Genomic DNA, 22831 nt, shown 5'->3' on the forward strand with positions numbered 1-22831 from the left:
TGACTTAATTAGCGCCAGATGTCAGGACGAAATTTAAGTATCTCACGATAGTTAAAATGTCCCTTTATCGTCTTACACATATATATGTCGTAGTCTTTTAATGAAATCAGTCATTTCACGAAACGCCTAGCCATTTATATGAAACTGTGCACAGTGTACTTTCCAGGACCAAGCGATTGGATTCCCTTCCCATTCGAGATCGATAAATGGTATCCCTTATCGATCTAGAAGCGGAAGGAAAAATACCCCACACGTACAAATTTTCAGCGTTTCACTAAATGACTAGGCTTCGGACTAGGCGTTTCGTGAAATGACTGATTTCACTAAAAGACTACGACATATATAAGAGAACTTACATAATAAATAACAATTATTTACAAAACCAAGTTACATCGAAAAAGTATGAAACGTTTTGGATTCTACGCACCAAAATTAATAAGAAAGTTTTTTCCCGAGAAATTTTGGTGCAGTCGATTTTTGGTAAAAAAGGAAGGTTATACACTGCCTTTTTTTGAGGCTCGAACAAAAAATTGTCCGAGATCGACCGGGTAAAAACAATTTCGTATAGAATTTGACCTGTAGAATCCATAATTTCAAACAGTTTGAAGATTGGGCTACTAGATCAAAATTTCAAGTTCACGGACCCACAACCCAACATAAAAATTATTCCAAGTTTTGTTTACCGGATCATGAAAATTCAATATTAGGTTTCATTGCAAAAACATGAAATGACATTATAAGGAACGTCTGATGAAGGAAGGATATTTAATTCCGTGGATTTATTCAAAGAAATCAGTTGAAATGATTACAAAATTATTTGACAAAATCAAACAAACGATTGTATTACCAAGCAGCTTAGATAAATAATGAAGCTAGAAATGTTTAATTAGTGCGTATTATAGACTCCTCCTCTGGATAGAACGAAGGAAGCGAAGTGAAAAAACAGCACAAACAAAAAATACAAATGGGCAAACAAAATGAAACGTTAGTTATGACTCAGATTTTAATGAAGGATATTAAATCGGGAGGTTATTTACAATTTACTAAACTAGATTTCTACAGTATCACATACATTTATAAAATTATACGTAAATATACTTTGGAATGCACAATAGTGCAAAAGTTTATATTGTCTACAGTACGCCAGTGCAATTCTTCATGTATTAAACAAATTCGTTCCATTACAATAGAAAAATAATACCGAAAATGTATTAGAGTATTACCGTTCTATCACAACTCTCTAAAAAATACTCAAACTACTGGCTATGTAAAAATAGATTATTCAATAAATTAAGCCCCAGCAAAATTAAAACCGCACAAAATTATTGTTTCACATATTGCTTTGCGGCATGAAAACATTAAGCTTGGAACAAAATTACGGCACTACAATTATATAACAATAATTTTTTTCTTTATGACAGATTGGTGTTTCCATTCTAAGCCTGCGTGAAGTGCATTACAACAAATATAATACTGGTAAAAGTCCATCAATATCTATTATACAAATAAAAGTTAAATAGGATCGACTTTGGGGCTACATATATAACACTAATACGATAACAATATGACTCGTTTTTAACACAAAATTAACAATATTTACTCAAAGTAATAATTAATTAAACAATTAATAGTAGAAATATGATTGGCTTTTCCATATAACATTGTAAAGTTCTTCAGTCACAAAAATATAACAAAAAATATAAAAACAAACTTCACCATGGTAGGTTAAAGCGTTTCCTAAAATTATGAAAAAGCGTATTGGTAAATGCTGCATAAAAAACGCACATAGTATCTTAAAATTATTCCATTTATAAATGATCCCTTACAATTATTATATGTATTTCTACATCGATTAAATGTTGTATCGTCTAGGGTAAGGTTTTGTAGATCTGGTTCTACTTATACAAAATATATCTATACATTTATACAACTCCAGTTATAAACTTTTAAGGGTTCTAATTTCTCCTTGAGGGTTTCCATTTAACGTTCTACTTTCAATGTAGCGTAACAATTTTGACATACTCGTACAGGTTTAAAAATCCTTAATCGGGAAATTTCGCTCTCGAACTTGCTACACTTCGAGCAAAACACTTGCCCGCAGTTGCGACAGTGATGTTTCCGTTCGTATATTGTGAATCGTATAGTGCACGCCGCGCAATAGTCTGCGCCTTCGTCTTTCAACCAATGATCTGCGGCACGGCCAGGTATCTCGCACACGCTCCAAGAGAAGACGCGTCCTCGAGCGTCGCCCACATAGACAATTCGATGATCCCTAAGGTAAGGTTGATTGAAATTAATGAAATAAAATAAATTGTTCTTCAAAAAAAATATCGCAACAATGAATTTATCAATACTAGCATGGTTAAAAACAATGCAGAAGTTCTGTGCGTATTGCTAAAACATCTTACCTCGATACAGCCAGAGCAGTAATGGAAGCGGGCTCTGCATTATCTTTTCTATCATACGCAGTATGCATGGTTAATTTACTCCTAAATACTAGTTGCCTTTGCCACTTAAATCCTATAAGAAAAGAACATTTTACCAGTTCGCATTGTAAGCAATTTATATATAAGCAGTCCTTTAATTTTGTTATGTTACATTTTCGGTTATAGAGAGGGTAATTCTCTGTACCTAGCACCATTAGTGTTTCTATAAATTTTGTATTAAAGCCCTAGAATTTAAATGCTACCATATCTAATGGTCTTCTTGCATTTAATTACAGTAATACACCCAAATAAGTGAAAAATGCAGCATCATTTTATTAGAATTAAAGTTTGTTGCTAACTGTTGCTTCAGAGATTTAGAGATTAACATACAGGCTTTGTTTTATTTGAAAAAAATGTTTGTTTCGATCCAATCTTGTTTTTTATATATGAAGCGATTCAAAAAATTTAGTATCTTAGATTTTCCTTAGTTTGCACGCACATCATCAATTGTTTTTGGGGGAAATTGTACTGCCAACGTATTAACAAAATAAAAAAATCATTTTAAACCACAATAAACGTTGAAATTACTGATCAATGTACTTTGCAAAATGTAGGTGCTTCATCTAAAACCAAAAACCTTAGATGAAAAAGGATTTTTTTGTTTACAGGTTACATGTCAATCAGTGATGAAGCGAAGTTACTTTAAGTGAAGTTCGATCATAATTATATGAAGTGCCCAATCCGAAAATACCACTTAGATTATACACCCTGTTTAAAGAATTAGATTTTCATTTCCCACTACCCCCGTCTATCTTACTCGTCCGTCCCTCTTTACTCATTCTTTAAAGACGTAATGGAGTAGGCTGAAATGTAGGCAGTTGGTACAAAGAGGGTGGGGAGTGATAGTTAAGGAATTATTTTTGAATGTACAGGGTGTACCATTTGTACGGTGTCAATACACAGCGAATTTTTTTTAATGGAACGCTCTGCATATTTTTAGTTGATTCGATGTCATTTTTTAACCTCTGAATGGAAACCTATTCACTATTTGGTTTTTTGTCAATGCTGCCATATAATTCATTTTTTTCCGAGTAATTCGACATAAGCCACCCTCACTTTGATAAATGGTTGCAAGAAATACGTCAATAATGTGAATCTGAATAAAAGGCAACACTTTGGTAATGAGAAAATTGAATTTAGTGATACAGGGTGTTCACAAAAAAATAGTAAAATTTCCAATTTCGCGGCCGGCGTTGCCATGACAACAGACAGTAGCATGCGCACTGCACTACTTTCAGTCTGTTTATTTAGATTAGCCTTTGGCCGCACATCTTTAGCGGCTGGAACTCGGCAGTGTCCGGTGTTACGTTGATTTGTATCGAGTTTTCACACGAACGAGATTGAGATTGCCGTTATATCGAAAAAATTCGTACTATGAACGTCTATATTTTTGTATAAAATAATTTTTAATTGAAATTCAGAAGTGGCAGGAAAACGCGTGACCTTGGAAATTTTAAAAAAATTTGCCTGCGGCGCATTTTATAATATATAAAGATATATCTTCGCGCCCTCCCATACTCAAAGTCCACGAGCCGCCACTGGCCCTGTGCCAAAACCCCGTATTTTTAAGGTTATTCAATATTTTTCACAAAAATTGTTACACATTAATTAATGACAGGTTTATAAAGAATGCCAGGCAGTAAACAAGTGCCATAAATTTATGATTTTCTGCAAGTGTACTCCTTCTTTAGTAGTAAAACAAAATTATTTAAAAAAACTAGTTCATCTTTTTATAAATTCGCCATTTTAATTACATAATCTTGAGTTACCTGCCATGGTGTAATACCTATAAGTTTTAAGCTATGTAGATATTTAGTTACGAGCATAGGATAGTATATGTTTAGGTTGTTTATGTATACAGGGTGGTGACTTGCGTAACGCATCATAGGGATTTCAATGTAAAATTCATAACATGCGATTATTGGCTCCCCAAATTATTTTAAAGCAAAAATGTATTAGTTTTTTGTAGAAAAAAAATTTTTACGCCAATCAACCGTATTAGTTTTCTTTTTTTTTATATAAAGAGGGAAAATTGGAAAAATAAAACCCGCATCTTTTTCAATAATCTGCGATGCCATGGAATTTTCTAAAACAAAAAGATATCCAGTTATCAATTAGCAGCAGTTTGAAATGGATTTTATGATCGACTTGGTTACTGTCTTGCAGTTAATGGTGACTTATTCGAACATTTATTGTAAATTGTTATATTAAGAAACCGCTTTTAGTAATTTGGTCTTTCTTTATGTATAAATATAATACTTTTTGATAGATTTTGATTTGTTTTATAGCAGACATTCCATGGCATGACGGATATTGGCGTAGTTTTTGTATTATTAAATTCCATGGCATCAGAGATTATTGAAAAAGATGGGGGTTTTATTTTTCCAATTTTCCGTCTTTATTATGCAAAAAATTGAAAACTAATGCGGTTGATTGACGTAAAAAACCTTAATACATTTTTGCTCTAAAATAATTTGGGGAGCCAATAATCGCATGTTATGAATTTTACATTGAAATCCCTATGATGCGTTACGCAAGTCACCACCCTGTATATGATTGTCATTGCAATTTTATTTTCTGCCTCGATTTTATTGTGGTTACAGGGGGAAGAACAGAGAACTGTCTTCAGTCTATCTGACCTTGTACATCCCAATTGAATATGGTATTCACACACTCACATTGGAAATCTAGGGATAGTATGTAATTCATACTTACCAACATAGCTATTGATGGGCACAATAGCCATATTATAAGATGGATAGCTACCAATTAAGCCATATTAATTGTAATACAAAATAGGGAGTACACTTGCAACAGATAATTTATTTGTGACACTTGCTTACTTTGTGTCATTCTTTTGTTTTTTTATTATCATGGTCTCCATCGGGTTATAACATGTAATTGATTAATTGTGAAAAATATTGAATCACCTAAAAACGACGGGACACCCCTTATAAAAATTGAAGAGCATACAAAAGACTATCGAATAGAGACATACAATAGTGGTAATTCCGTTTGAAAAAAAATATGGCACTTTGAAATTTGGAAAGTACTATTTTTTGTGAACACTCTGTATCGCTAAATCCAACTTTCTCATTACCAAAGTGTTTCCTTTTATTCATTAACATAATTGATTAAATGTAGTTCTTAACTTTAAAATCAAGATCGCTACGATTTATCAAAGTGGAGCTTGCTTATGGGCAATTATTCAGAAAAAATTAATAATTTGGTAACATTGACAAAAAAGTGAATAAGTTTCCATGCAGAAGTTAAAAAATGACATCGAAACAACTACCAATATACAGGGTGTTCCATTAAAAAATCAGTTTTCTATTGATATCGTAGAAATGAGACACCCTGTACATTCAAAAATAATTTCTGTAGATGTGCAATGGTTGACATTTGCACAAAAGGTTTTTTTATGTTTTTTAACAGGTATCAGGTAGAAAAACCAACGCACTGGAGCAGGACCCTGTATATCAGTGTCCAATCCTCAATATCACTTGATTGGAGTATGACCTTAGCAAACGCAGTGTTTGGCGGCGGTTTTATAAGGCTTTTTATAAGTAATGAACTAGTAGTTCTGATTCGAATTGGTGGAGATTTTGTGGCCTCATTTTCAGCAAGGTAGAATTAGGTCTGAGGTTCTAAAGGTACTCGAGCACAACGTAAGGGTCTCATGTGCTATTATAACTAGGTTTAGAAGGTCTAGTGCCTTTCATAAAGTGCGAAAGCCGCGCATCATTTGTCAGCAAGTTGTTGCAAGTGAATAAGCGCCTACACGGAGCTAAGGGAATTCATGCTACCATAGTGGTCATTTTTTTCCTAGGTGGAAACAAATATCATTCTTGGTGTACACCAAAAATTCAAGTTAATTCCCGATAATTCAAATTAATTCACGTTAATTCAAATTAATTCCCGTTAATTCAAATTAATTCCCGTTAATTCAAATTAATTCCCGTTATTCAAATTAATTCACGTTAATTCAAATTAATTCAGCGGAGTGTACACCAAAAATTCAAGGTTGTTTTCCTCTAGTTTTTTTCTGTCGAACACATGTTGGGGGTATCCTGCCCGGAGTCGAATGACTCTAGCAGGGAGGTAGTACAAAGGGCTCGAATTTCAGGCATAGGTACTGTGTGCACCCTCCTATAGTAATCCAGAATCATTACAATACATTACAAATGTCCTCTGGAGGACTAAAAACCTAAATGCTAAGGAGTACAAAAAGATTTAGAAGTTGAAACTTACAGATGAAGAAAAGAAAACAAATAAAACGAGACACTAGCACGATATGCACGTTAACGAGCACTAAAAGGTAAATGAGTATAGAGGGCCAACGGACAGTACTACATGGGTGTACTATAGGGTGTATAATATAACTAGGTGATATTGTCGATTGGACACTGATATACCGGCTGTTTCACGCAAACCGTTACCTAAAAGTATTTAGACTTCCATTAATAATTTAAATCTGAAAATACATCGATCAATTATTACATTTCCTATACCTATCTGTTATGGTTTTCGTTTTATTTAAAATTTTCTAAAATTATATGCATAATTTTCTTAGGAGACCTTGAAATAAACGCGTTAGTAGATGCCATTGCTACTGGTTTCAACTTGACGGAGCGCCGGCTCATTCTACCCATGATGCTTATATGTCTTTAAACATTGGTGAAAACAGGTGGATTAGGCCTACAGATCCGCGCTATTGGTCTTCTAGAGCTCCAGGTATAACGCCACTGGACTTTTTTATGTGTGGGGTCTTATAAAAGACAGTTGCTTCTCGTGAAGAACTGAAAGTCGGAGTGATAAGAGCTTTTGATAAAATGCAGTAGGAATTCGAGAAGCCATTATCTATTCAAAAATACAGTGGCTACGTAGAACAAAATCTCAATTACTGTTTGTTTTTTATTTTGTCGTTTGGTACCACGATCTGTTTCTGTTTTTGATTTCATCTTTATTTAATTTTATATTCATCGAGGTAAATAGGATTTATCAAAGTTGACCATTAGTTTTAAAACACCCTGTGGAAGGGCGATCAAAATTTAAATCATTGGCATGTAGCATCACGTCAGTATTGTTGAATATGGAAGACTTTTTGAAATTCGCGAAAGGACGCTAAAGAAAAGCAGTTAAACGTCAAAAATTTTGAAAAATCTTGAATAACTTGAAAACCTTTGATGCTAGGTATAGGGAAATGTGATATCAAACGGCGGAGATTTTAATGAAGATTGCGAAAATGCAATAAAAGATAGGGTTTTCTATTTAAAATGAGAAAGTTGCTATCCACATTCTGTGAAACCAGAAGTGAAATGATCATGATACATATTTTCCTTTGATAGATCATAAAAAACTAAGTTGGTATGCAAATTTTCAGATTTAAATAAATTAGTAATGGGAACGGTTTGCTTGAAACAGCCTGTATAATCGAAAGTGTGGTAGTTCCTGTTTACATTGCGACACGTCAAATTTGACAATTGGATGCTACCGTTTTAATTATTTTATCGCGTTTTGCTATAGTAGGATTTTCTTTAGTGTGCGCACAAATACTGAAACATTCTTTTAGTAATGGCTCAGTAGAGGTAGTTGGATGTAATGGATATCCTACCCACAATGCAGCACTGTCATTATGGCTGCCTACATGCAATACGTATTCTCTCTATTGGTTACAAGATGCTATGTAAACATACTTCTTGATTACGTAATAATACTATAATAATAAAATAATACACCAGTGACGTGCGTGTAAACTAAGAAAATCAAAGTATACTGTATCACTGACAATTTGCTTAATTACACGTTTGAATTTTTAATTTAATTTAACTCGAAATAAATTGACAGCTCCGTCTGACAAGTGTTCATTCACCATAAACACCTTATCACCAACAACCATGACGCTGAATTTTTTAAATCGCTCTTTACATACCATACGTGTCTTGGAAAATCTTGGAGACACTATAATTGATGTATTATTACTTTGTAAAAACTATGGCGCTAGGTCAGATTGATTTGTGCTCTCATTGGGCACCGGGTTTCCGCCAGTAATTTTCTGTATTAATTTACCTGGTCGTAACGAGCTATGAGGATTAACGGGACGTTTTCGAGGTTCTGGAACGATGATGAACGAATCTGTGAGATTAGTATCAGACTTGCTCGTGCGCATTCCGGACCCCTCGTCGACTTCCAAGCTTACGCTATCTGCGCTATTACCTAAATTAAAAATGACAACGACCAACTTCATCAATGCTATTTTAAGATCACCTTCACTCTTTCGAGGAATTCCCTGCATACGTGATCTTCTCCGAGCAGGTGGTACAGGGGGCGTATCTTCGGTGTCGCTGCAGGTATCTTTCTCATCCTGTTGCTTACTTCTCCATTCTTTACAACTAATTTCACCCGATCTCTGGCGATCAACTGAACTTCTTCGTATAGTGCTATCCTCCGAAAGGCTACTTTCGGAACCAGACTTAACTAAATTACTGCCGACGCTATCGTTAGAGACATTAACTTGCTTCACTAACCGACTATGAATCGGTAGAGGTTTTACTATTTCATTTGTCTTTGGTTGCTCTGCTATTTGTACTACTTTTACATTGTCTTTATTTGGTTTTTCTTTGTCATTTTCGTCTGGCACTTGCACATAGTCAATTGACCACATCTGAAAATGGAAAAATAGAAAGAATCACTTGGAAAACACAACTTACTCTGGCAACACCATCTGTAGAACCTGTCATGATGACATTAAGAGAATCCCATTCGTGCGTTTGTGAAAAGGATATACACAAAATTTGTTGCATTCGATCCGCTCTTCCGACACACGTGTTTACGCTTGCAAGCTCATCTCCATTAATACTCCATATGTGCAACCAGGTTGCGGCACAAGTTGCAATGTCGCCCTATCATTCATTCAAGCATGAAAAGTACATACGAAATACAAAGCTTACCGTAAGATCATTTACTGCGACCGCCGCCACAGGGCTGGTATGACCACGAAGTTGCCGCACAAACAACCCTCGTGACAAGTCCCAAATAACTGCAGTTCCATCGCGCGAGCCCGACACAATTACATTGTATGCAGGACTCGCTGCCAAACAGGTGACGGCGTCCGTGTGCGCATACAGATTGTGTTTGATACTTAATTGTTTCTTTCTAGCCTCATATTCCCAGACAGTTACAACCTAATAACAAGTTTTTTTAAAAATGGATTTACTGAGTATAAATGTAGCATACTGTGCTGGTCCCAGCAGTGACGATAAGCTTAGCCGAAGGACACACGCACGCCACAATCTCCCCACTACTTTGCACGACAGTTTCGCAAACGAATACAGCCTTATCACTTTCGTAGTTTCCGATCCGCAAGGAGTGATCGGCGAATCCCCACGCCACGTATTTATTGTACGAGGGCGGCATGAGAACCTTATTCTGTTCGACCGCCAAAACGGCTTTATCCAAGTGGAGTATTTGACCAACTGGACTTTTGACTTCTAAAAAAGTTAATTGAGTAATAATGCGCTTCGCGTCACTACATACCTTTAATCGCTTGCAGTGAAGGCCTTAAATTGTCTAAGTGATGAAAAAATAACCGTTCCGGTGGTGGAAGTGAGAAAGCCTGAACTAATGATCCGGTGTCGATGACCGTTCGCGAGTTGTTGCCGCCCATTTTTTTACACGGGTGCGGTTTTTTGAACAGTTGTTTCGGGATTTGTCCAAAGTTATTAATAAAACCGATGGTGGCGTTCTTCTTTAAAGGATCATCAATACTGTAGAAAAACATCAGGTGAAGTCGTGTCATCACATGAATGGCCAATTTATATAATATTGAAAAACACTAATGGGAGAGAATAACAGACAGATTGATTTCAGCATGGGGTTTAGTCAATTTTTACCAAATTTTTTTTAACAATCCTATGATTTTGTTTTGTTTGATTGTCACACTCATCACCCTCTGTTACCTAGATTCAATACAAATAGTCCAGGCTATATAATATTTTTGTATGAAAAAAATTAGTTACCGGGCGAAACCTGGTTTTTCAGGCAGGTGGAATGAATAGAATTTGGAAAAAAATAATTAAAACAGCTGAATTTTTCCGCGGGTGATATCACGGAGGTTGAAAGGGGTGGAAAGTGGTATTTTGCAAATTGTGGTAAAACTATTCATTTTAGACGAAAATGTTAAATGTAAAAGTTATAGAGATTAAAAAAACTTTTGTATCTTCACTATTTTCACATAACCTCCAATTTTCCTAGAAAGACCGGAAAAACTGTTTTTTTTTCGTTTTTTATTCTTATGTTTGCGAAAAAATATCGTAGGGGTTTGAAATTTGGAGGTAACATAGCCTGTTTTATGATAAAACAGAAGATAACTGTTTGGGCCCATAAAGTTGAACCGTTTCCAAGATCTCACGATTTCTGTAAAAAATCACCTCTTTTTCAAGGGGATGAAAAATCTATTTTTTTTCATCGTACAGAGGTGCGCGGGGTAGCAAAATTTTCGGGAAGACTTATATTTTAATAAACAAAAATAAAAAAAATATTATTCCTATAGCAAAAATTCGAGAAAATCGCCAAAAACCGGAAAAACAGTTTTAAGATACTCATATATACGGTTTTTGACATGATAAATCAACATGTTGGATGTTAATAAAGATTTTTTCGAAATTTGTCTTCTTCCTTCTCTTTAATGTTTGTCTAAATATTCTCTTTTGTTATCTTATGCTCAACTGTTTTAGTTAAAACATCTTTATTATTTCTTTTTTCTGCATTTTTAATGCAATAAAAAGCAATTCGAAATAAAATCGAATTATGTATATTGCTTCCTGATTCTTGAACAATTTATTTTTGTTCACTGATTCTTCTTCCTGCTTGTTTTATAGCTGATGCAATTGCGTTGGGCCTGTTGATAAACTTGCAAAATCTGCAATAAGAACGTTGGTTTTACCTGCCAAAAGCAGATTTGAGATGTCAAACCTGCAGGAATAAACTTTATGAGGATTATATTCATAATTCCTGTAAATTAACGATCAACAGGCCCAGCTTAATCCCATCAGCTGTAAAACAGGCAGGAAGAGAGAAAGTGAACAAAAACATATTGTTCACGAAGCAAAAGAATTCGATTTTACTTCGAATTGCTTTTATTGCGCAGAAAAAAGTAATAATAAAGATGTTTTAATTAAGGCAGTTGGGCACTGGGAAACAAAAGAAAATATTTTAGCAACATTAAAGAGGAGAGAGAAGACAGATTTCCAAAACTTTTTATTAGCGCGGATCCACATGTAACAAGCCTATTGAAAATGGCTCAAATCCAATGGCTCCGTGCGGTCGCACCGAGGTACTCTGCCGCTTCTTTAGACGCTCTTTATTTAGCAAAAAAAATTGCTTCAGAAATTTGTAAAAAAAAATTTGAAAAAACTCAAAATACGGTAAAAATTTTTTTTGTTTTTGTTTTTAAACAATTTTATTTGCAATATGTTAATATTGTGATCTTTTGTTAAATTCATAAATATCAGTATGGGTTTACTTATATTGTACGAGTTGAAAATAGAACCTAACAGCAATTGCTTTAATTTGTGACGCCGTTTTAGCCACCGATAAGGAAACCAAGATCCCATAGGCGCTTTCTTTCGTTGATCCAAACGCGTTTGGATTGTCAAATCACGTTCTTTCGAAGTGTGATCTTATAATCATGATTGCTAAAATCGTGAACAAACTGAACATAAAAGTTTTATGATCCCGAATTCCTAACCTATAAATGCAAGGATATTTTTGATCAATTTGTTAGGTTAGTCAATATTTATAACTGAAGAGGAGCATAATCGTGCAAGTACTTCCACTTATATTTAAGTTATTTTCATAATCCAATCAAAAATACGTAATTCGAGTGCAAATATGTACTTAACCATACTTTGATTTAAATTCGCGCGTTCTTTCGTAAAACGTGATCCTACGAATCACGATTTTGAAATCATGATCGCGAAGTAGCCGAAAGAAAGCGCCTCATATGTAATTGTTCCGTTTTTTATTGTTCCCATAGAGAATTATTCCTACGGCTCCCGTCGTTGGGAAGATAAGGGAAAATGAATATTGTATGATTTCAACTCCGTTAATTAGTTGTTAGCTGATTTTGTTTGTGCAGTTTACGTAGATGGTAGATAAGGGACCTCTCGCTTGACCCAAAAATTGCAATCAACAATGGATGTTAACTGGACTACCAAATTTTGGAATTTCAATCCGGTCAATTAATTAACTTGTTCACCTAAAAATTCTAAATTCAATCAATGTAATCAGGAAAAAGAATCAGAAACAATTGTCGTTAAAATATACAGGGTGTTGCACTGAAAAAACACCAACATTGGGTCATATCTCAAAAACTGTAGTCCAAAAATTGTTTGGCAATGTCTCTGGTTTCTACGTAAAAATATCACAAAAAACGTAGTTTTATGGATGGTAAGATACGATAACATCCCAAAAGTCAAACTTTTCGTTTCCTCCCTGTATCTCAGCAACAAACATACCTACATTGATTCTGTTTGTAGTATTAAGAGTTTAACAAAAAGTGGCACAGAGTCGCAAAAACCGCAACCTGAGATATACTGGAGTCTCAACCAAATAAGACACACTGCACATTGTGGCGGGATTGCGTGGGCTATTGCAAAAACAGTTGTGATAACATACCCCTATCCTGAACTCAAATCTATCTGTCAGCCTGGTACTCCCCCTTGCGTTTAACAGAAAGTAAATGAAACATTTTTAAGAAATCAAATTAACTAAAGCAATTTCATTTGAATTATCATTTTCTACCAAATCTTACTTGTAAATATCCACATTTCCCTCATAAAACAAGTGATGGAAGACATTGATCGAGTCAATAGCCGCCTGACCCTGCTGTTTGTATCCAAAAATCAAGTCAATCCAATGGTGCAGATTTTGAGACACATAATCGCATTCGAGGGCCAACCTGTGTACCCGAATAAACTCCCTTGGATCTTGTTTCGCCCAAGGTGGCAAAACGACATCTCCTAAGGCCACCCCGCTTTGCTTACAACCTAAAATTAAAACTAGCAAATTCGTCCTATTGTGTTTCACGTACCCAAATCAAACTGATTGGAGTTACACAGGAATTCCGGTAAATAGAAAAATTCGGGTATGAGTTCCTTAACATCGGCCATATTATGTTTAGACGCAGACAGCCATGCTTCCTTAACCGAATGAAACATTCTATCTGCCAAATCGAAATGGCCACCTTGCAGTCTTAGGAAATGTTGAGTGAACGGCTCCAGTCTGACAAGGTAAGAGCAAACGATCATAGCACTCGAATAATGTGTACCAAAGTGGTAGGGGGGCGTTTCGCCGTGTGGATCGTCCCATTCCTAATCAATTATTTTTAACGCGGGCGTTTACCTTTAAAAATCGTTACCTTAAACCTCTTCTTAAACTGGTCTAATCGGTCGGGACTTTGCGCGCCCATGGGTCTAGTAAAATCTCTAAATGTACAACTATCAGTCAAGTCCAACTCTTCGCAATCGTAGTCGGCTAGAATCCATGGAAATACAGGATACTGCATGAGATCATTATAGGAACGTCCGGCCAACGTGTTTAAATGCATTAAATATTGAAAATTTGAAATTTCGCCTCTCTACAAAGTGGTAGTCTCAAAATCAATTACAAGCTTGTAAATCGACGTACCACCCATCGTTGTGTCACACTCGTCTCACCAATCAAGTTCGATAATAAACTAGTAGCTTGTTCTACGTTCGCTGTACGTTTCTGACCGGCAACAGACTGCTGCGCGCTATCAGCGATACCGGTAGCGGTCGCCATAAAACGCTGATACACCTTATTGCGTACCTTCCTAGGGAATGCCAATAGATAATTTCGACCGTCACCGGAAAACACTTCAAGAGCCATCGGTTGTAACAGATATCTTCGTTTATGAACCTCCCTAAATTAACGCGATCAGTAGAACAATAAACTATCGTTATATTGTACCTGATGTCCTCGTAGGAAAACTTCGAACACTGACGCATCGATCTGGAACACCTCGGAGAACCCGGATTCGGTAATATTGGTTCGTATCCTTCCGATGAGACGCTATCGATGTCTCGTATTTCTCTGTTTTTTAATAGAGTGAAACCGTCGACGACGTAGCAATGCTCCTGTCCAAACAGGAGCAAACCTTCAGTTGTATCCAGTCCCTGTATTCTGGCGCAACGAAACATGTTTGTTATCTAAAAAAATTGTCTTAATTTTTCCCCTTCACTTTTTTGCACATTAATTACAATCTTTGTTATGATTTTTAAAACCTTAACATGGCCCATGTAATAGTTTGCTTTTGTCATACCGACAGTATTGTACGAGAAATTGGCAAATTCAACCAGAATCTATTTTGACCGGTGTTGCCCAAGGTAGTAAAGTAGGGCCACTTTTTTTCATTGTATAATTCACGTTTTGAGACAATAATCACACACACACACACACAAATGTTTTTTTTAATACCTTAAGAAAACCCCTTACATTTTTAAGTAAAATTGGGCGTGGTTCGTATGAATTTGATAATTTAAATGAAGTTTCTTAAAAATGTTTTCCAAGATGGTTTTTCTACAAATATTTCTAAGGAAGCTCCTGAGGATATTCACAAAAAAGTTTCTCATAGTCAAGGAATATTTCTAAGCAGATTCCAGAAGTGTTCTTTCAAAAGGTTTCCAGTGATAAATAGTTGGTGGTTGACATTATAAAAGACTTCTGTGTTTAAAATTATTGTTCTTCTGATATTTCCAAAAGTGTCCCTAAATTTCGGAAATTTAAATTAAGTACACTCTGTATACCTATTTTGATTCTTTGCGGTAGGTACTTTGATTTCGGCAATTTATTTTTATTTGACTACAAATTGGATTTTGCCCAAAATACATTACAATAATGTTTAATGCACTATTAAAAATTAATTAAAGTTAATTTTTTTCATTTATGACAATTATTTTTATTCTATGAAGTCAAATTTTTTTCAAATAGGCCTCGTATTTTGACGCGTCCTCTATGTATTTTTTAAATTATTACAATCATTTGCTAATCTACAGTTGATTATTTTATATTTCTTTCTTATGTTAACAAATTTATTAATTATTATTTCTATGACCAACCTCAAATTATCAACAAGTATGAATTGTGCAAGCACATTTTTTACACCGAAATTGCTTAGGAAATGGTGGGGTTATAAGGGGAAGAAGCCCTTTACACACAAACATTTAAAGACCGCCTGGAATACATTCAAAGTCCTCCGACAATCCATTCTGCAGATTTTGCCTTTGAGAGTACTTTCCTCCAACAAACTCTTTTTGAGATATTCGCTCTTAAAGTTTTGACACTTTGATCACTTCCAGACGTCCCAATCGCGCTTTGTGAGTACCCTCTTCCGACAATCCGTTCTGGAGATATAAGGGAATATATCCGATCCTGATAAGGAGGCGAGGAGGAGGACTATGGTTAGCAGAAATTAATTCCGTTCGTTGAGATCTTTCATTAGAGTACCATGAAGGATAAAACCAGTTCCACCCCCCCCCCAAGCCCCGTCGCCCACTTATCTCGAAAAAGAGTCGCCCGGGAAAGTTATAGTTTGTACAAACCAGTTTATTTCGATGAGACCTTTCATTATAATACCATGAATGGTAGTGAAACGTGTGTTCCCCCTCCCCCCAATTACAAAAGTTTAACTCGGACGGACGGACGGAGCGACGGACATAACATATAAGGTGCAAAATTGTCTGTAGAATGCTAAATTATATTCATTTTAAGAAGGTAGTTGTAGAAAACAGAGGGAAGCTTTGACCTTACTGTGATTGGTTAAAACACGAGTCAGTATTAAGCTCAAAAATAAAACAAGTGAGGCATTTTTGTTCTGTTCAGTAGTTTAGGTGAGCCGACTTCGATCAATCCTTTGAAAGGCGAAGAAACCACGCTAAGCGCTTAGGGTGGAGTTAGCATGACAGCCTCCTCGGTCCTTCAGCCGAAGAGGACGCGCTCCGCCCACCTTTATTCCTCAGTCCGCACGGTGTCGACAGGCTCGCCCCTACAGAAAAGGTAGCCGGCACTAAACCGGAGGTGGACAACAGGGAATTTCCCTGCGAATTGTGCTGCTTTAAAATATTTCTGTTGTAGATTATGAATATGGGAGACAATGACGAATCAGTCTTTCTTAGAAACGCATTGACAGGACGGGCGCCGCTCCTCCAAAGATCGGGTAGAGGAAAAGAGAAACATGCCCAGCTCTCTAAAGCCCCCGTCATTATCGGCCCTAGTCGGAGTACAAACATGTCTTCACCTACAGCACTCCACAGGCGCAGGAAAAAAGGGTAATTAATGGAATTTAGTTTCAGATACACAAGACACGGGAAACAATACTGGCACAAATAGCAATAAAAGCGCTTGGAGAGAAAGCGAGTCAGAGGTTGAAATAACCCGGGTGCCTCCCAAACACTTGATGGTACAAGTGCCAGAGGTCCTAGTACTCCAGGCGAACGAATGCTTAGACGGCAATCCCGCCCACGTCTGGCGCTTGTGGTCAATAGTCCACAGCCACCCCTTTCACCCCCTCAACCTCCGATATAACTTTCCTACTTTCATAACCTCCGTAACATCTCTAATTCATGCATAAGGTTGGGTCACTTTCCCATGGCATGAAAAGTCAAAAAAATAGTATGGCTCCCTAACCGGCAGGACAGGGTATGATGCCAATTAGCCTTCTCCCCATCCTAGGCGAAGTCCTAGACAAATGGTGTGCTAACCGATTAACATTTTATGCAGAGAAAGGGGGACACCTTTCGGAGAACTAATTTGCTTTCCAGGAGGGTCGATTCACAGTCGCGTCAAGTAACAACCCAACTATGTGTCTCAGTGGGAGAGCGTTGGGCTACATAGCCGGAGGTCGGGTGTTTGAACCTAGCCTGAGGTAAAAATTTTTCATTTGTGGCAAAGGTGTACAGCCGACTTTTCATATAACCAGGATAACCGGGGAAGACGGGAGGGCCGCGCATGGTACAATAAGAACTATATATGCATTGAGACCTACGATATTATACTATACTAAAGAATAAGCCCTTCCGTATTTACATCACATTTAGGAACACCCTGTATAGGAAAATTTGATAAGATTGACGAAAGCTGCAGGAAGAACTTATATAGGATGATTTTGAAGTAAAGGATTTTTTCATGATTTTAGCATAATTCCAGTTGCAGTTTCGAAAATGGTTTCTAAAAATTATACAAAATATTCCTAGTACAAGTTGTACCGCCACATTTATTTGAAACTTTCGAAGAAATTAAAGAAAATTTCTACAAACAATTTCTATTAGGACGTGAATAAATGAATATTCATAAGTTTTTGGCGATTTTTTTTGCTTTTCAAGGGTTTTTAAAAACATTTCTTAAAAAGTGGGTTTGCAGAATCTCTAGTTCTTAAATCTTGTTATAATTATTACAAGAAATTCTGTTTCCTGTATATGCCCAATTGGTTTTTTTTGCTTGTGCAATTTTAAAATTTTTAAATAATAATCGTAACTTCCGCCATTTTTGGGCAAAAATCATGCGTTCTCTCTCTAACACACGAGCCCAATGGATTGCGGTACTTTCTATATTTAGTGACTTTAGTACAGGGTGTCCCATTTTTAAGATGTCAATAAATAACTGATCTTTTTAAATAGAACATTCAGCATATTTTTACTTGTTTCAATGCCATAGTGCTATAACTATTCTTTTTCAAATGGAACTACCACTATTTTATTTCGCTATTCGATTCTCTTTGGTGTTCTCTTCAATGTTTATACGGGGTGCCCTGTGCTTAAACCCCACAGTTTTTGTGTTATTCAATATTTTTCACAAAAGTACCTACTCATTAATTAATTACGTGTTTATATATCAAAGTAGGCTGCTATAATAAAAAAACAAAAGAATACCAGAAAGTAAACAAGTATCACAAATTATCTAATTATTTGCTGCAAGTGTGTTTTGATTTCGTAAACAAATAAGATTAATTATAAAGGCGAATTTCGAACAAATAAACTAATTTCTTTAGAAAAATACGGAGAGCCGCGACTTTATATCAAAAGAGCCGCGTGAGTCGCAGGTCTTTGACCTTCACTGTGATTGGCTAAAACACAAGTCAGTGTTACGCTGAAAAATAAAATAAGTGAGGAATTTTTGTTCTGTTCAGTAGCTTAGGTGAGCCGACTACGGTCAATCCTTTGACAGGTTAAGAAATCATCATTTCTTAAAAAGTGGGTTTGCAAAACCTTTAGTTTTTTTTTATTTCTTAAATCTTTGTTATAATTATTACGAGAAATGGTTACTGTTATTTCCTGTTGTATATACTCAATTGTTTTTTTTTGCTTGTGCAATTTTAAAATAATAAAACGTTAACTGACACTATTGATGCTATGAGAAAAAATAAAATCAATTTAAATAAACAAATCAAAGTGAATGAAGGGAAATCCCACCTATCCGCTTTTCAATAAGACTATGAATTAAGATGGCAACTGAAGGAGCATTTCAGGGGAATCAAAGCAAAGGTTAGAACCGATTCTACCATCAGCTGGTAGGAGTGACGACTTTTTTTGTAGAAGCAAAATTTGATATTATGCAAACTTTCATTTAGCCTTAAAAATCATAACCAAGATACCGTGAAAACACAAACCTTCTGCCTACTTTACCTTTTCGTGTTCCTCCAAAAGTCTAAGAAGTGTTTGATTATCAGGCGGTGGAGTGGGCTCCTCTTCGGTCTCATTCTCCTCTTGTGTATCGTCTGGTTCGGATTTCAATCGGGCCAAAGGTGGGACTGTTAACGGCATAGGATTGGGTTCCTCTGACAGAGCTTCTTCTCGTTTTTCTGGTTCGACCATACCGCAAACGCCGTTCAGCTGACGTAATTGTACGGCGTTATAGTATTCCTTGCTGTGGTGACTTGTGGCAACTTTGTATTTCAGTATACCTTTCTCGTGTTCGGGCCTGTAAGGGTAGTGAAGATAGAAAATATCGTTTTTCATTGTTTTCTTTCGCATTCGGTGAGGTCCTTCGGTCATGTCTAACATCCACTTGTCCAAATGGGAAGGTTCTGGTGGACCCCATAAGCCGCGTTCGCGAGTTAGTTCGTTTTCGGTTTGGATCCACTCTTGGTAAACGTAGCGCTGCGTGTGTTGGGCGGTGTTTTGATGTTGATTTCTGCGCATTTCTGCCAAGGTTCTGCAAATTTGTTTAGAATTGCGCGATTTACATGCGAATACACTTACTTAACAATATTAACGTGATTTAACATCCACTGTAAAGCTTGCCGTTTTCCCATATGAACTTTCACTCTTGTAACCTCATCTCTTTTGACTTTTGTTCTACTAGCTAACCTCGTTAAACCACCCGTTACTTTATGAATCTTCGATTGCAACTGATTGTGTAGCTCCCAGGGCACCCGGTAAACGGCTTTGCGTTCTGCGTCGACGTAATTCAACCATAACTTTGTAGCTGCCTCGCACACTTGTTCTCGCATTACAGTTAAATCGGGCGCCTTAGCGTTTTGACTCGAAACTATCAACGTTACTTTGAAAACCTCTTCAATGGCAGGCTTTTTGCACACGTACAACTCCTCCCAAACACGCAATGCGGCGCCTGCCATTAAATTCCGCGCTTGATGATGATTCAAATGTTCGTCTCTGCACTCAAGATCGCTTGTTGGATTTACATGCCACATAGTACGCATATTACAATCTAACATTATTTTCATATCGGCAGTTAGCTGTAATAGGCAATACGTAAGGCACCCTATAAAATCCAATTCGTGATTTCCAGCTCCGAACACTATTAACCTAAGAACAATCAACAATTACTACGGCAAATATCTTACAATTCACCTCACCTGTTTGTTGTAAGTTTGTGTAGTGCCTCCAACACTGACATTTGATCGGCGATTGAGTTAGTTGGTCGCGACAATAAGAACAAGATACAACGATTCAGACAGTGATATAAACATTCGAGAGAAAAATTTCCAGACCGTCGTTTAGCTTGACCGATTAATTTCACGATAAAATCGAAAACTTCGTGTGGATCTTTGGTAAGGGCGCCTTGCCACAACTTATCAACAATTCTGGCGGTTAAATAAAAGACGTTTGGAGCAACATGGTGAACGTGTGCATTCGCTAAAGGAACTATCGGTATTGCGGCTTGATCGCCTACCAGCATGTCGGCCGCAAGCAGGTGATCCATAAGTGTATCCAAAATTTCCGTCTGATAGCAAGTCTGCTGTGAGACACTCGCACTTTCTGGATACGCATCCAACACCAAATCAATGACCGGAGATGTTTTCCCGGTAACCGACAAACTAAGTGAATCCACCACTATGACTCTTATAAAGTCGATTATGAATTGTCGTGCAGAGTGAGAAGTCAAGGCGCACTCGTCTCCGGTAGTATTTGCCACTATGATTACGGAATCCACGTCATCTACTAGAGGCGTTGAACCGTTACTGCTTTCACCACTGTCGTTATTCGAGTTAGCCATAGGAAACAGTACACTGGCGAGAGCACCCAGAACTTCGGCCGACATAAATATGGGCATAAAATCTGGCAGATTGTGGTACAACGAGAAGAGGACCTATAAATATACATTTGTCAAATAGCAACCAACATACAGTGATATTCATGTTGAAGTAGACATAGGGATTTCCCATAGGAATTTCCTATGTCTACTTTTAAATGATTAAAAGTCTTCTGAAGGACGCCTAACTTTATGCAACCAAAATAGCTACCTACAACAAATGAAGATCTGCCTGTCACCTTAATTAATTAATTTGAATACGGCTTTGACTTCGGTATTCTAATTTTCGTTTGTATAATTAACTAAAGAAAAAGTTGATATTTCCAATCGGTATAGTACCGATAACAGCTAAAGGAACTTAAGAGATTTATTTTCTGTGAAGTCAAAGCAACAATATTCAAATATCTTTATTTGTTTTAAGAAGTTATTTTGGTTGCATAAAATTAGGCGTCCTTCAGAAGACTTTTTATCATTTGAAAGTAGACATAGGAAATCCTTATGTCTACTCCTACATGAATATTACTGTATATGCTTTCATATAGCGCGTGCATTTTACAGCAGAATGTGGTTGATAGCAGGCTCTTTCATTTCACAATGTGTTTTTAGGTTCTTCAGGTCAGTGCTTATTTTAGAGCTACATAATAGCAAAAGTACTTGGACTAACGGCCGGTATTATATTTGTCAGACTAACAATGTTGTTAAGGGATGTTTTTGCAAAGAATAATGTTATTGTTGGAAAAAACATTCATTAATAGCAACCGATCCACTATGTAGCAGTTCTTATTTAGTGAAAAACAAAGAACTACTACCTCTGATGATGAAAACTGTAATGTCTGTTACTAATTTAAAAATAAAACAATGGTACAAAAATGAATAATAAAAAAAACTACAACCCATAGAAACATAAAATTACATACTGACCACTGAGAAAAGGAGTACAGAGAAACTGATTGAAACATCGAGATTTAAAACGCAACAATCAATAGTATATACAGAGTGAGCATTTTGTCTGAAACATTGGATACATCTGCAACACAAGATTTTTTTAAAAGGAACTCAATTTACATTATTTAAATTTGTGATCAGTGGCGTACTTCTGCATGGTGAAGAGGAGCATATATTTTTTTAATGGAAACTACTGGTTTCCGTTACATATTCTTATTCTTTTCATGAAAATCACTATTTTTCGTGAGGTACATTAAACAATTAATCTTTTTTTAATATGACAACGTAAAAAACATGGTAAAACTAGTACCAATTATAAAATTAATTAACACTTCTTTATTTTGAGTTTTTCGTCTTTAATTTGATTATAATATAAAAAGTGCTATATACCAAAAAGTGTGCTCTTTGATAATATATAATGAAAACTAGTGGTTGCCATTAAAGAAAATATGCCCCCCCTCGACCACGCAGAAGTACGCCACTAACCACAAAGTATGTAGATTGATAGCAAACTTTTTATAGTTTTAGATGCCATAAAAAGGTGTTTTGAATATGTATCCAGTGTTCCAGACAAAATGTTCACCCTGTATAATTCAAGATGACATTAGGAGCATACTCATGCAAGAAAATTAATTAGTTGAAGAATATACAAAGAAACTGAGTAATTAAGCACAAAGGAAATTAGGGAAAAAGAGAAAGGCGAAACAGAATTAGAAAAAGGCCACATGATATACAACAGAGTAAAAAGTAAGCAGAGGGTAAAGGTGGCTGTAGGCTGTATTGTATATCCCGATATTATAAAACATGTAAGAAAATAGATGGCAGTAAAT

General features: G+C 36.1%; 1 protein-coding gene across 2 annotated transcripts in view; it reads right to left on the bottom strand.

Annotated features, from left to right (window-relative positions):
- Nucleotides 1-989: 989 nt before the first annotated feature.
- Nucleotides 990-22831, bottom strand: part of LOC116178583 (WD repeat and FYVE domain-containing protein 3) — a 51133-nt gene continuing 29291 nt past the window's right edge. For both annotated transcript variants that reach the window (XM_031498127.1, XM_031498126.1), the window contains exons 19-33: nucleotides 20380-21113; nucleotides 19763-20329; nucleotides 19187-19715; nucleotides 14478-14716; nucleotides 14175-14430; nucleotides 13906-14124; nucleotides 13579-13858; nucleotides 13300-13534; nucleotides 10023-10252; nucleotides 9723-9976; nucleotides 9437-9670; nucleotides 9197-9388; nucleotides 8556-9150; nucleotides 2409-2520; nucleotides 990-2272 (exon numbers count right to left, since the gene is read on the bottom strand). In XM_031498127.1, coding sequence (XP_031353987.1) covers nucleotides 1981-2272; nucleotides 2409-2520; nucleotides 8556-9150; nucleotides 9197-9388; nucleotides 9437-9670; nucleotides 9723-9976; nucleotides 10023-10252; nucleotides 13300-13534; nucleotides 13579-13858; nucleotides 13906-14124; nucleotides 14175-14430; nucleotides 14478-14716; nucleotides 19187-19715; nucleotides 19763-20329; nucleotides 20380-21113 — 4968 coding nt within the window. In that variant the 3' untranslated portion in view covers nucleotides 990-1980. The remainder of the gene's footprint in view (nucleotides 2273-2408; nucleotides 2521-8555; nucleotides 9151-9196; nucleotides 9389-9436; nucleotides 9671-9722; nucleotides 9977-10022; nucleotides 10253-13299; nucleotides 13535-13578; nucleotides 13859-13905; nucleotides 14125-14174; nucleotides 14431-14477; nucleotides 14717-19186; nucleotides 19716-19762; nucleotides 20330-20379; nucleotides 21114-22831) is intronic.

This window comes from Photinus pyralis, unplaced genomic scaffold (assembly GCF_008802855.1).
Source record: "Photinus pyralis isolate 1611_PpyrPB1 unplaced genomic scaffold, Ppyr1.3 Ppyr1.4_LG8, whole genome shotgun sequence".
Taxonomy (NCBI): domain Eukaryota; kingdom Metazoa; phylum Arthropoda; class Insecta; order Coleoptera; family Lampyridae; genus Photinus; species Photinus pyralis.